Raw genomic sequence first — 16,233 nt, 5'->3', positions numbered from 1 at the left:
CTATTTATTTTTATATAAACAAGAGGCTGTCAAAATGACAGCAAACTGGATTTTACTTGTACTATTTATATCCTTGAAAAATCAATAAAGGGTCATAACTCATGAACAGCAATAGTGAAAATTAAAAAAACAATCTCCACCTTCCTTTTTTTTTTATAGGATTCATAATTCTAAGTTTTCACATGGAATCAACGAAGGATTTCTACTGTAAAAGTTTAACCTAAGCCTGAGAAGTTCTGCAGCACCTTATAAATAATGCATACTAGGAATTAATGTAGCAATGTTCTGATGTCACTTGCAATGGTCATATGGGATTCAAAATCAAAAATAAATTCCAACAAATTGACTTAATGTGTGAAATCCTAAATTAAATCAGCTGCATATGTGCACTTTTATCCCACGCTTTTTAGGATGATTTGATTAAAATTTCTATAATTGGTTTAACATTAAAAAAAGTCCAGTTTGACAGATTGAGTGTTACATTACTCTTTATTCATCTGGTACAATACAATTACTGATGTAAATTACTAAGTAACATCCTCTTTTGATTTAATAGTGACACTATCATTTAAAGATGAAGAAAGAAAACATAACATATTGAAAGTTGTACCCTATTTCATAAAATTTATTGACATTTATACACATGAAATAAATAACTTTTTCCTATAGGCTAAATGAGAAAAAGTACTTATTTTAAACAGAAATGTTGAACAAGAATCATTAAACCTCTTAAGCTTTTATAACTTTTGGTACACAAAGCAATTAGATATATATAAGGCACTTGCCCTTATGTTAAATACTTGTCAGGAAAAGATTTTTCAGCAGTTTTAACTGGCTATAATGTTATTAAGTTTTTGCATGTGCCTTCCTTATACTTTGTTTATAATTTATAACCATTACACATTAAATTTCACCTGTCTGATCTAAATATAGCTAGGTCTACAGAAATAAAAAATTTCATGAACAAGGGCAAGTGAAATTTGACAATACAAATTAACACCATCTACTAAAACCATCCCTTAAAGTTATGTTTGCACTAAAACTTGGCATCGCTATCATAATTGTATAATAGCTGCACCCAACCATACAGTGTCAAAAATTCCCAAAGCTATTCTTAATCAAAATATTTCCTCCTTCAGCTGCATGTATTTGAACTGCATAAATAAACCACAACATTCTCTTTAGTTTGTTCTCTTTATTTATCTCTATTTCATCTTGAAAACTAATTAATCCTTGTTTATTTTTGTTTGTTTAACATATTAATTTTCATTATTGCATCTTTTTTTTTAATCTTTAATGACATACATGGTTATCCACAGGTGTTTTGACAATTTTTAGTATTAAGAAATAATAATAAAAAAAAAATTCTTTTTGTAATTTTGACATGACTGACTGTCATAAATCCTTAAAAGATAAAATCATTAACAGTTATGTAACAAGTGTGTAGAACTCTAAAAAGGGCATGTGATAAAAGATATTGAAATAGATAATACCATACCTTATCATAATCTAGCATATAAGTAGTGACCTTCGATCCATTCTCACAGGTTGCCTGAAATAAACAATGAATATTATATGGATTATACAACAATGACTGTGTCTAATCTCTTACATACTAAATCTTTATTTTCTGAGTCCAATCCCACCCTTATAAAAGTTAAGAGCAATAAAGTGACTAAAACATGATAAATGCAATCTATTTTACCAGGGCTACCATTTTTAAGAGTATGCCTGCATTATAAGTAAGAAAATTACAAGAAACTGGCTCGGTGCCAATCTAGGACCCCCATCAATGATACCTATCAGTTTACCTATCACCAACCTGCTAGTCTGAACCAATTATAAAGAGAAATAATATCATCTTCTGGACTTCTCATCTGCAGATAAAGTTAACAAAAAACTTCACCATTTCAATGATAATTTAGAACTTTTTGTGGTTTCTTTATTGATATTGATGGCGGCATTTAGAACAAAATAGTCAAATTTGATTAATTTTTGCTGAATAAGATGGAAATACCAGAAATTAATGACTGCAAGGTTAAACACATCTAACAGTTAAATCTGATAAAGAACCTAATATCTTTTCTACCTGTAATAATAAATTTGTTTTCCCTTACTGTTTCTACCTCAAATTTCTATATGGAACAATTGAAATAATGAAAATAAAAACCTCAATATTGACATAAAATGAACGTTACAAAGCATTACACAGAAAAAGGCATGTATGAGTCAGATCTATTGTACTACAATCTAAATCTAGCTTTGCTCTTAAATATTAATGTAATGAGTACAGGTCATAAATAAATTATCTCCCTTTGATTATAACACAGACAAGCTCTAGCTTAATCTAGGCTATTTTTGGTACATAGCATAATTGTTCAATTACTCTAATCTAAACTTAATGAAGAATTGTTGTTTCTATAAATAAATAAGTATATATATTGAAAACCTATATCATGAAAAAAAAAATAGCATTTAAGGAAAGGGTAAAATAAAATAGACATATTTGTAGATTTTGTAAAGATGACAATTTTCTGTCTTACAAGTTTGTTGGATGGTATAATAATTTTGAAGAAACTAGTCCCAAACTTACATTCCACTTGAGTGTGATAGAAGTTTTAGTTTTAGATGACAGTTTAGGAGGTACGGGAGCATCAGGTTCACAAGTACCCGTTGTAAACTGGACAGCTTTTGTAGGTTTACCCTTCAAATCTTCCAGTGAAGTACACACTCTGTAAAAATAACAAAGCACATGATTAAATAAGGTTATAATGTTAGTCTGTTTATAGTACATATTCCACCTACCAATTTTTCATTAAATATAAAAAAAAAAATTAATTCCCTTTTTGCTAGTATGCCATTTGCATTTAATTCAGAATGAATATCATATAAAAGTTTGCAATTGATCAAATGTAATCATTCAGACGACTGTGAAGATATAAATAGGTAACCTACCTTAGGAAGTAATCTGTAGCAGGTTTTAAATCTTTCAATGTTATTTCTGTGGCATCACCACTGAAAACAAAGAATATATTATATTGCCTATTACGATATCATATATTATAAGGGTAGGTATTATATTCAGGACTCCTTTATCAATCACAAAATTTCAAGACTGACCAATGAACCATGCATATGAGGTCAAGGTCAGATGAACCCTATCAGACATACAAGTTCACCTTAGAATCTTTCTAAATACCCAATATAGTTGACCTATTAATCATAGTACCTGAGAAATGGACCTAATTATAATGTTGATCACTGAACCATGAAATGAGTTCAAGGACAGATGAATCATGTCTGATGGACATGCAATATGTCGGACAGACATGCAATAAATTATTTTCACATAAAATGCCATATTTTGATTGGCTAATACGAGGGTGTTAATTTACTCTATCACATGGCTGAGCGGGTGACAATTTTTTTAAATGTTACCCTCTCGTCTAAACCAATCAAAAATCGATAATTTAAAGGACAATAAATTGAATTTACATCAAGTAATTAAATACAATGCTTAAGTTCTACGTTTGGCTCAGATTTTATTATTTGACTGTCAAAATAAAAAAAAGACAACATCTTGCCTAACTTTTGTTGTTTTTTCTTATACCCATGACGTTGTTAAGTATGTGGCATCATAGCAAATACTTTTAAAACTAAAATTAATCTGTAACAGACAACAATGATAGGACATTCAGTATAATAAATTAAATAACACATAGCTGAGTAGGTGATAGAGCAGATTGGTACCCCTCGAAAAAGCATTGTCAACCTTGGCTTCGCCCCAGTTGACAATGTTTTCTCGGGGTACCAATCTGCTCTAACACCCTCTCAGCTATGTGTTATTTATATAGTATCAAATATAGTTGTCCTTTTACTAATTACAACTGAAAAAACTAAAGTGATAAAAAACTATAGATTTTTTAAATAGTTATTGGACCATAAACATGAAGTCAAGGGCAAAGTAAAAATGCCAGACAGAAACCTCAGACCAAAATGCAACTTTGTACTAGATTTCAAATATTCCGCTCTTTTACTTATGGAAATATGAAGCTTTATATAAAGAGAACCATCATTCTGCACTTAAAAAACTGGTGATTATGTTAATCTAAATTCACTTTTTAAAATAGGTGTCCTTCATAATGAGACATACCATATAAACCAAGCTTGATATTAACAACAGAAGGAATGTTTCATTCACAAAAACCAAAATAAATATCCGATTATGTCATACTTTTGAAATGCATTAAACCGATTCACATTTAAACTTTAATTATTTTGGAATTTTAAAGTTAACCTATTTAATGTCTTCATACTACAATGACCCTTTTATTTTGCAAAGTAAATAAGTTATTTTTGTTATGTAATTATCTCTCAAAGGTCTGATCTTTGGCAATATTTTGGGGGTCAGAAGACCTTAAATAAACTGGTTAAATCTACTTATTAAAGTGACTGGGAAACTGTAGGGGGTCAAAATTATGGTCATTTAAAGAAGTGCACATGAGTCACATTAAAAGTGATCATAGCTGTAAATAAACTAATATGTATTGGTTAGTTTGGGCATATCAAAAGACAAGTATCCTTCCATCATAATACAATGAAAACTTTTGTGAGTGAACCACTTATTTGGTCTTTCCCTTTTACTGTAGAAATAACTCTCTAGGTTTTGTTCCTTTTTTGGTGCACAAGCCAGTTTTCTGTTCTTATAGGTAAAGTACAGACAGACAAGAAACACAACATAACTGAAAAATTAAGAATTGAATAGCTCTGATGAAAACCAGCATCGAAGCTTATAGCAACAGAAGATTTAGATTAAGTTGCTATAACAGGAACAGAAACACAGACAAAGCTGGAACAAGCACAAAGTTAATATATATAGATGAAAAGATTGATTATCCAAATGAAATTTTGATCATGAAAGATACAACTAACTATATATATGTGTAATGTATTCTCAAATGTTATAAATCTTACCTATACACTAGTTTATATTTTCCCTCTTTGCCTTTATCTGATAATAACAATTCATAACGAAATTCTCCAGGGTCAATCTCGAATTCACTTTGGTCATATTCTGGAGGTGCCAACTGTATCAAGGCACTTCTTGATTCAACTTCGCTTACCTAAAATCAATGAAAAAAAATGTTGTTTTTTTCAATTGTTTTTGGTTTTTTTTATAAGGACAAACCAAATATCTATGGTCTATGAACTCTGATGGATTGTTGTCTCATTGGCAATTATACCACATCCCCTTATCTTTATTTTTTTGTTATTCAAAATATTAAACCCCTTTCTGTGTAAATTTCAGATGGTATCATACAAAGAAATACTGGTTCCAAAATCTATAACAATCACAATGAAAGTGTATATATTCTGGCATGTTAGATAATTGTTGTTATACTTATGGCAGGTTCTGGCATGTTGGATAACTGTTGTTATACTTATGGCAGGTTCTGGCATGTTAGATACTTGTTGTTGTACTTACGGCAGGTTCTGGCATGTTAGATAATTGTTGTTGTAGAATTTTTCTTTCTTCTTCCAGTTCCTGGATCTGTCCTGTATCTGGAGCGGCAGGACATGGAGTACTGTTACTGTGTATATCTCCATTCATACCTGCATATAAAGTATTATGATAAAAGGTACAGTATAACTTGTATCATATATGTATGCTACTTATTGAGATTGGAGTTGAGTGCTCCCGCACAAATGGGGTTTCGAACTCACAACCTCACTGTTGACTGGCAAGTGATTACAGCAGTGGAACTACTTAGACCACTTGGCCACTGAGGCCCCTCACCCAGTGGAGAAGTATCATTTCACACATAATGCAGTGTTACAATCTGTTTTAGTTTTGTTGTTGTTGGGTTACTGTCTAATTGACATATTCCTCTCACTTGCCATGTACTGTTATCAAGATGAAATTATGATAAATTCAAGTTTGTAACAGACATTTTAACAAGTGGCGAGGTCAAAATTATAAGTGTTTTGATTGTTTCAAAACCCTCTGTCTGGAATGATATAAAAATTATTTTGTACAACAAACTCTGCATTGGTTCCATGTGCTTATATGTACCTTTAGAAACCAGATTAATTGATACAGGTAAGAAAGGAGCACCAAGAAAGATATAATCTGTTCCTATTAACTTTACCAACAGTATGCTAAATATTTCATCTTAACTGATTATCTAGTGTACATTGAACAAAATTGTGCATTGTTCTATAATTTTCCAAAACTCATTTCTTTCTCTGTTTGAAAATGAAAGTAAAGATGAAGCATATCAAATTTAATGATTTTACTTTCCATAAGCTCTGATGTCTGCTCATATGAAAGTAACTTCATAAAATTTCTGACTCAAATGGCTTATTAGATTATCAATATAAGGCAAAATTCATATTGAGAAGCTTGCATACAGCAACCCATCAAGTTTGTGACATGTCAGAGAAAAAGATATAAAAAGTGATTCACTTTAAACATTGCAAGCACAAGACAAAACTTTTGCTGTGTATCAATCGAGACAAAAAGTTTTTACTCATTATTGATGCATTTTTGTAAGCTTTCTTGTGGAAGTAAACAACTTGGACATATTTTTAACATTGCATTGTAAAAGACTGAAATGTAATAATATGTCTGGGTGAAAGATTTATATCTTGTTTTCAACATATCAATTGAGAAATTTAAAATGGGTCAAATATCTCTTATGAAAGACATTTTATTAAGTCTACAGTTAGATAAAGACATAAAAGCACATAAGAGACAAACTTTAATTTCCTAATTCAAAAAACTCAGAAATTCTTGTAATGAAATAAAAATGAAAGAAAGTTTCACTCCTACACAGTAAATGTCATGTGTGGTAAAAATCTGCTGATTAAGGCGATTTTTTTATTTCTTCTCCATCAAATACTTGCAAGTCAGCAATAACTAGAATCTCTTTAAGATACTAAAATCTAGACTAAAGATACTGTGTTACATTTTCTTTTATGAAAATTACATAAACCTATAAAAATTAATGAATATGTCAGGAACTCATACACATGCATGTTTCCTAAATTAGTTTTCACCGTGTAGATCATGTAAATTATCCATCATGTTACACAAACTTCCTTTTCAATGCCTTACAACGTTATGATAGGTTAACAATTTAGTACAGTCGACACTGCTGAAATTTCCCATCAGATATGCTGATTCAGCAATTTAAAGCCAGCAGACAGTGTGATCCATTATTAATACACCTTTCTCCTTAACACATTCTTTAATCTCCCAATGCCAGTGTTTAAGCATAAACCCAGTCAATCAATAGAAAAGATAGAGATGGTAATGTGGTATTCCCCTTTTTGTGTCTGCTTTTTAAAGGAAGACGTCTTTAAGGCCACCACTTAATACATACTTTACCATTTACCATTTTTCATTAGGTATATTTTGAAAGTTGTAGACAGTTTTTAAATTGGTGAAATTTCTCTTTCTTTTCAATAATAAACACTAGCCAGCGATATAAACTTAAAGAATTGGTAAAACGACAAATAGTTTCAATTATCAAGACATTCATGATTACTTCCAGAGTGGAAAGCCTAGTCCATTGTAGGAAGAGACTGGTCTTTTTAAATACAAAGATTGTTTCTTATTTGGACCTACTACAACATCATTCTTCTAATAAAAGACCTTTTTCCTTAAATTCGACACTTTTGGTGGGAAATTTAACATGTTATGTTGTTATGAGTTGTATATAGTTATAGATATATGAATAAATAGAAGAACATAAATTCATACAATGTATCATTTTTTTATTTTTCAATTGACAACTGTTTTACACTTGAAAGTACAAATCCTTTCCAATAAAATAAATATCTTCCCTCTTTTAACAAAACTTTCATTTTGTGAGATTTATCTTCAATCTATTGGCAGGCAACTTATTTCCTATGAAAGTGACAGTTTCTAACTATAAATCCTATAGAGAAAGACTATGCAACAGGATGTCTGCAAGATTTACCAACACAGTCTATAATTGATTAAATCTCTTTCCATAAAAGGATAGTAAAAGACATCCATTTAATGTGTCTGTAATTGAGGGACAATAATCTTTTTCTACAACTCCAAGTTGATCCAGTGAGACAAAAAATAATCATACCCTATTTTCCAGTATGATAAATTCTGTAGTAGTAAAGTGACACAAAAAATGTGTTAAAATCCCACAATTATAACCTGCAGCATAAACTTGAGACTTAACTAACGATTTCACTAGCAAATGTGTGGGAAATAAATGTACTCTCACAAAGAATTTTACGTACAGAATTACAAATGAGACTGAACTATATGTTGAATTTAATAGTACATTATTAAATATAACTACCTTTTAAAGCATTATTGTTGTTCTACAAAGTACAAGTTCAAAACTAAAATATTTATGAAAATCTTATTTCTTTCTCAATAGTGACCTTGAACTTTTATTCTTATGCAGATGGCAATCTTTATTTGTCTGATTTCTGATTGTGAGTAAACGAAAAATGATAAACATTAACAAGACAGGTATCCAACAACAATTAAAGTCTAAGGGTCATATTGTGGTCTTCAACAATAGACAAATAGCTATAAATACAGATGTAAAACACCTTCTACAGTCAGCTATGCTATTCATACAAGGCTTACAGCAAAATATTTAACATTACGCCCCCCCCCCCCCCCCCTTTTTCCCCCTTTGGAGAATAGAAATATGGTCACTTGGTCTTCTTCCAATCGGCAGTAAAAAGCTTCAATAAAAGGCTTGCTAAAATGAAGCGTCTGTTCGGCTGTGCAGGATCTATCAAGTTTGCAGCCAAGTCAGAATGGGGACATTAAATCCAATGTCTTGTGTAAAGAGAGTGCCACGCTCTTTGCACTTTAAGAACTCTTGCAACAACTCTTTGAGGGGTCCGTAGGTAAATAAGTCATTTTTTATTAACATGAACAAAACCAGTGACAGTCAACCACAAACTAACTATTATGTAATTCAAAACAAATTATATTCTATTTATTTTTCAATGGCCAATTATGTAATAAGTCTCATTATATTTCAATTAACTTAGTGTCATTTTTGCCATTTCAAAATGACTCAACATTCTTTCAGCATATAATTATTCCCATTGGGACAAGAAGCCATCTAAGTGCATGAGTACTTAACCATTTTGTTCATCAAAACTATGAATCATACTTGTGCATGAAAACCTCAAAAGCAAGATATTAACTTAAAGTTAACATTTCAAAGAAAAACATGATAAATCTGTAAATTCATTCCATACAGAGCTGGACAAAAGCCAGAGAGAAAGAGAGAGAAACGCAGGTAACCCTGAGAGGTAACCATGTTTATTTAGGTGTCCAGTATCAAGGTCATCTTTAATAGGTAAAACCCATCAGACACAAATAATCAAAATCATTAGTGGTTGGAAGAGTTCCAGACCCGCCCTAAATACAAATACAGATAAATGTACCTGAGAATACTTCAAGGGATCATATACAATACTTTCCCTTCTTTTATTTTGTTTGTCACCTATTTGGCAGATTTAACAATTGTAAATGAAATACATGTCAAAGGCTGTGAAAAAGTCATTTCTTAGGGCCTTTAAAATTAATCAATTTTACAACTTTATCCTTAAACAGACTTAAGTTAAATTTACCTTAAAATACTCATGACAATTTGTATGTACATATTTCACATCACTGTATTGAGGTACTATGCTTTTGATATATGTACATGTTATCATAGCATAATCACCAATGCATATTTGCCAATGAAAAATGATGATTTTGAATTACTTTTTCTTAAAACTTTCACCTCTTTTGAGATGAACATAGTCATAGAAAAGCCCTTGAGATGAACATAGTCATAGAAAAGCCCTCTAGATGAAAAAAGTCATAGAAAAGCCCTCTAGATGAAAAAAGTCATAGAAAAGCCCTTTAGGAACCTTCATGAATTAAAATTTATAAAAGAACAGAATAATGTGTTCGTGGAATCCAAATACCCAGGTTGTAAATTATATATGACAAATTCATCATTTTTTTTTTGTAAAGGGAAATAACTGAAGAACAGTAAAAGTGACTCCACTCAACTTGATCTTTGTTTGATCATAGTTAGCCTTGTGTATAAAATTCATAACATTTGTTTGAGGCAAAGTTCAGTTAGAATGTGTAAACAGCAAATTTAGAAAATGGTTTTTTATCTTGATTTTGTGGTAATAAGCATTGTGTGTAAGTTTCATAACCTTTGGGTAAGGAAAACTTAAGTCAAGAACAGAAACAAATTTCAGAACATACATTAGGAAAGATGGACAGACAAATATGCATCCTTTCTCAAGCTGTGGGGGAAAACAATTTCACAGGGTTCTGCTGAGCCCTGCGTTGCCCATGCAGGACAAAAATACATTATACTGTCTGGTGATTTAAATAACATTATAAAAATTAAATTTCACTAACAAAAGTTGTACTTTTCTTCCAAAGCGCTTAAATTACAAAATAATTACATTCAATATTAAAAAGCTTTTACAGAAATAATAAATGATATAATATTCTCTCCTCCTGGGGGATAAAAACTGAATAGTGTTACAATCATGCAGTCTGTCTATAAATATTGACTCAAACATTTTAATGCCAGGACATATGTTTGGTCTTTTTTTCAATAATCTGCTGAATAATTCATTACCATGATTAAAAATTAGAACTTCATGCTTTTAATAATCAACAAGAAATGCAGATATGATAGTGTATAAACATGTATCATATTAAAATTCCATGTTAAAATCATGTAGTAATAAAAGTGAGATGTGGTTACACTGACAGGTAATATGTAATAATTAAGGTTGTCTTTGTGAAGCAGGTGGTGATAAAACATGCAAAACATAACATGCTTGTGTGTTCTCTAATTAAATAGAACTGTATAATATCCCTTTGATTAGATAATGGTGACTTAAGGTAAATGTGAACTTGAATTAAGACTCAGAAAATACATTGAAAATGATGTAAACTCATTAATTTACCATAATTTTTAAATGGAATTATAGATCTTGGGGGATAGACATGCCTTCCTTCCCCTTTAAAGTATACCAGTCTCACAACTAAGAATATAAGAATAAACCCTTGAATAGGATTTTTACCCACCAAGTAAATTAAAGTAAATATTTGAATGTACCTTTTTGTTTATTGACTCGACTACGAGGTGGAGGTCTGTTTTGATTTTGATAATGGCCCTCTTCCAGCCTCTGTAGGTATTTTCTCTGTATCTTCTCCCTCTGTCTACTCGCTCGACCCTCCATTGAATTTGGCCTTGTTGGTCCTGTAAAAAGAAAATGTTTCATACAGGTTATTTCATAAGCTTTAGAAAATGAATTTTTTAAATGCAAATATATTATGTCAAAGTTTTTAACCATACTGTTCCTGATGTTATGCTAAATTATAGTTTTTAATTAACATCATTGCATTCCAGTAAATTTCCTTACCCCCTGGGAATTGTGGTCAACCAAATAATCAAATATATTTCTCATTTGCATAATGATAAATAATTCTTAAAATTAAACAACAGTGAATTCAGCAAGGACTGCATTTTTCCTGAGCCTCTCAATACAAGACAGTATTTTGGCCACATTTCTAACTGTTGTAAATCAAGTTATTGGAATCCAATGTGCATCTACAGAACTCCCAATTTAATTTGGTTTTTGTGAAGTAAATTTCTGGAAAGACATGTTTAAACTGAAAGTAGATTAAGATAATATGTCTAGTTGACAGTTTACAAGACTATTCTTTGGTCCATGTATCCATCATGTAAGTCAATTAACAGGTGATTTATTTTGACAATAAAGATTTATGTATCAAAGGAAGTCTTAAATTAAGTCCCAGTCCTAAGAATTTCAGCCCAAGTGGATGAATATTATTTTAATTTGTACAGGAGCTGTTATTTAAGAACAGATCAGCAATAATAGTGCATTTTTATTTGGAAAGAACAATTTTAAATTTGTCACATTCTACTTAAGTTAGTCATCCTTTATTCAAACAAAAACACAATAAAATGCAGCAAAGAGTGACGCAATAAAGGAATAAACACAGTTAGTTAAACAAACAGATATGGGGTCAATTAATGATCAAAATAATCATGTTATTAAATCTAAATCTGCTCCATAACCTTTTCTTGAGAATCTTTCAGATTATCCAATAAACATCAGAAACCTTTCAAGTTCAACTGACAATCACAGATTTAAACTAAAACAAATTTAACTTAGAGTACATGATCATTTTACAGGTAAAAGACATGTCTGGGGATCAAAGACAAACCTCTGAGAGATCAAAGATAAACAGCAGGTAAATTAAAGTCAAGTAAGGATTGACACACCCTATTCTAAAGCTCACAGCACATCCTAAAGTCAGTCTCTGAAATCTTATACCTATACTTATCTATTTGAATGTTGGTTTCACCATCTGATCAGCTGATTGATGATCTGTCTATAAACCAGATTTATCTACAGGTGTGTTAGATCAATCTAAAGGATATTTACATTTTCCATGATGTTAAATTACTTTTAAAATAAGAAGGTAAAAAAGGTATCCATATGCCAATGTCTAATACTGAAACAGCTGTACTGAATACAAAAGCAATTTTACTAACAGTAGCATTTGTTACATCCTCAATCTTTTATAAATGCAAGACAGCTTTTATGCGGATGTATCTCCCATAATTCAACGAAAAAAAGTCCAAACAAGAGATCCTTTTGGGGAATGAAAGGCATGGGTAACAATGTTTGGCTTCCCAAGGGGCCTTGCAAAGAAACTAAGTAAACATAGAACATCAAGAGACCAAATTGATGTACCTTAGGGATAAAATAAATAGTTGTTTCAGTTAGTATGCCATAGTGCCAATTCTAGCTGATGAAACAAAGGTTTTTTTCAGAATGGTATTTTTGTGCTTGTTCTTGGTTATTTTGCAAATTTGTCCCATAAACCAACAAGATATATTTGAACATCTTTAAATTTTCCTAAAGTTTAAACTTGTAAAATGAAGATCATGACCATTGCTTTGATTCAGCTGGTTAGTATGTCAACATTTTATTTTCAACAAGCTTTTGTTCAATATGAAAAAGAAATGCAATTGGTTTTTATTATATTTGTATATCATTTATTATACTTTTCAATTATCTGAATTTTTGGCTTTCAATATTGGATTCTAAAGCAAAGTCCTCTGGTGTCTCTTGAAGTATTGCAGTTGATTGATAGAGCCACTAAAGTTTGTCACTGGGCCACCCTATATATATATATCTATAGTCGTTATCAACCCCAGGCTGAATTCACAGCTCATATCAGCACAATTTTGCTTTACAAATTGTAAATATACCTTGAATGATCTAGATTTAATATAGTGATTTCAGAAATTTCATTATTCATTTATTGGTGTGATTTAAAAATGCAAGATTAATTATTGATATTTCAGCAAATGGGGCATACAAGTAATGCCATCAAAATTTTAAAATGCAAATTTTAATTTTTGTGTAACTGCAAAACTTTCTACAATATCTAAAATTTTGTTTATCGTTTGTTATTGCAAACTGTGGGTCCATGATTTACATTTTAAAATATTGTTTTTGCTTTGATTATATTTAAATGAGTAAACCAATATTAATTATTCTTTTTGGATTGTGACAGTTCTTTTTTAAACTGTCTGACTTTGGACACAAATCTGTGGTTCCAGAAGAATCACTTCATTGTAAGCTTGGTTGTGCCAAAAGGCAGATTTATGTATGGAAGGTTTAAGTACTTGAACCTAACTTCAATAACAAAAGTCTGTCTTAATGTGATCCATGTAGTGGAGCTTTGAATGAACTGTCAAACATTCAAACAATAAATCCTGATAATGGATAATGAACTACTTCAGGCAGAACTAAACATCTGTTAACAGACTGGATCTCATCCAAACATCATACACCTCTCCAAAAAAATTGTTTCACTGCCTGGGTCACAATGCTTTAATGAAGCTGACATACTGACACATATTAAATTTGTAAGCTGTACTTACAAACAAACAGTAGGAAAATTAGTGCTGTCAGAAAATTAGTTATTCCACAATGACCAATATCAAATTTTAGACACCAATTCTTTTCTCTTTTTTATGGACCACAGAATATGGAAAATATTCATTTCCCCTCCATTTAAAAAAAAATTAAATATACATGTAAATTTAACAAGTTTTGTGTTATCGTATTAAATCAATACAAATCTACAGGAAATCATAATACAGCTCCTGTACATGTGTAAAATTTTATAAAAAATTCAGACACATTACAAACCAGAAAAGAAATAATATCACTGCCATTTTGGAGAAGATTTTGCATCATCATGGCCTATTCATTATTAGTAAACAAAAATTGACTCTTCTACCATTTATGCCTCAGGAGTAAAGTAACTCAATGAACTTTTAGCGTGTATCCCTGAACATAATTTTTTAATAGAGTAGCAAAATTGCTGAAGCCTCTAACTTCGGCCTGCCTTATCAGAGCTCTTAGCTGGAGTTCAAAGGATTTTAAACACTAGTGATGTTTGCCCAAAAAAATATGCTTTATAAAACCAATCAAGAACCTTTCAAGATAGCAGTAGAAATTTGCCACCATATGCTGCTAAAGTGAAAGTCAATAAATATTCAGCAGCACTTTAATCAACATAAAGCCAGCTTTGTCAGTTAATCAATTTTTAAGCATTCATAAAATGTGTCTACCTGTCACCTTTATTGCAAAGGTCACCAGACTGTTTTAGAACTAAAACTGCTGATGTGTCAAACTGAAAGTTGTTGTGTATTCCCTCCAGATACAGGAAGTTACATCACAGGATTAGACCTTCTGTACCTCCACATAAAAGATCTCCAAACACCTGTGACACAAAGTTCATTTCGTACAGGTAGAAAAGATATACAGTGATCCCAGTTGACAAAAGAATTAAATTTAAATACCTGACCACAATCGTGACTGCTACAGACTAACAAAAGGTCAAAAATTGGGTTGACAATATCATGTGCTCAAGATATAAACTATGCAGGAATGTGTAAAATGAATGAATTTTTAAGAAACTTGTTAATTCATTCATGCATACCTTAATTTATTATTACAAAAAGTCTAATATTTACACTTTTCAATATATTTCAACCAATTGACTATGTAATTTACAAAGATGAATACATGGCACTAGGGGGCAAATATCTTGAAAATAAATAACAATGTACTTCTGTCAAGTATATGCAAATTATAACAAAATAATCTTTTTATGTATTGAATTAGGAGTCAGTTTACCCCAAAAAATATGACTAAGATTGATCAAAAGTCATGAACAATTCAGTTTACTTAGGATTAATCTTAGTCGTAAGTTTTTTAGTGAAACCGAATCCAGATTAGATCATACTGAATCAAAAAGCTGTGAATATAAATGGGCACCAAAAGGACTACATGTATGATTCATCTCATCATGTATATCTCAAATATTCTTCTTCTTTAGTATAAACAGCCATTATGTGCTTCCCTCCAGGATTTGAATAATGTACTGTAAATCCAGAAGTTATTGCAATCTTTTTAATCTACAGCAAAATTTGCAACAGTCTTAAGTACTAAGGCAATAATAATAACTCACATTCATAATTTCAGTAGTCATTTTCCTCCATAAATTTTTTACAATTACTAGTACATTACTAAGTACTAGGATTTAAATTGCATGAATGCATTTATTTCTGGAGTTACATTTACAGTTTTCCATGGTACCTAGTTGAAATCACATGTAAGAACTAATTACCTTGAGGGTGAACTGGTCCACTGGGATGACTGTTACAACTGTTCTGTGGTGGTGGTGGTGGTGGTGGTGGTGTCCCATGGGTAGGGCCACTAGGATGTATGTGTGATGGATGTTGGGTGGGATGATGATGAGGAGGGTATGGAGGTGTTGGGTAGTGTGGTCCGTACGGATAATACTGAGGTGCTGTGTTGTTTGGTCCTCCCTGAAAAAAATAACTAAACAAATTAGTTCAAAATATAAATGATTCAAATAATATTAAACAAAATTCAAACATTTGGTACATGTATATATAAAAAAAAAAGGACAACAGATTCACCTAAAATATTTTGTTTATACAATTGATTCAGCATACCCATATAGAAAGACAACAATTCTCAGGTTTTTTTTTACTTTTGTTTATCTATAATGTTGACTGCCGGCCTCATGCCTTGACCTCCAATTTTTATTTTTTTTAT

At 31.0% G+C, this 16,233-nt stretch overlaps 1 protein-coding gene across 6 annotated transcripts in view; it reads right to left on the bottom strand.

Moving 5' to 3' along the window:
- The window catches only part of LOC139517757 (fibronectin type-III domain-containing protein 3A-like), a 92,966-nt gene that overhangs the window by 20,577 nt on the left and 56,156 nt on the right, over positions 1-16,233 (bottom strand). For all 6 annotated transcript variants that reach the window (XM_071309138.1, XM_071309136.1, XM_071309137.1 and 3 more), the window contains 7 exons: positions 15,779-15,980; positions 11,154-11,297; positions 5,486-5,613; positions 4,975-5,123; positions 2,956-3,015; positions 2,594-2,732; positions 1,499-1,552 (listed from right to left, as the gene is read on the bottom strand). In XM_071309138.1, coding sequence (XP_071165239.1) covers positions 1,499-1,552; positions 2,594-2,732; positions 2,956-3,015; positions 4,975-5,123; positions 5,486-5,613; positions 11,154-11,297; positions 15,779-15,980 — 876 coding nt within the window. The remainder of the gene's footprint in view (positions 1-1,498; positions 1,553-2,593; positions 2,733-2,955; positions 3,016-4,974; positions 5,124-5,485; positions 5,614-11,153; positions 11,298-15,778; positions 15,981-16,233) is intronic.

Source organism: Mytilus edulis, chromosome 3 (genome assembly GCF_963676685.1).
Source record: "Mytilus edulis chromosome 3, xbMytEdul2.2, whole genome shotgun sequence".
Lineage (NCBI taxonomy): Eukaryota > Metazoa > Mollusca > Bivalvia > Mytilida > Mytilidae > Mytilus > Mytilus edulis.
This window is presented reverse-complemented; position numbering and strand designations above follow the sequence as displayed.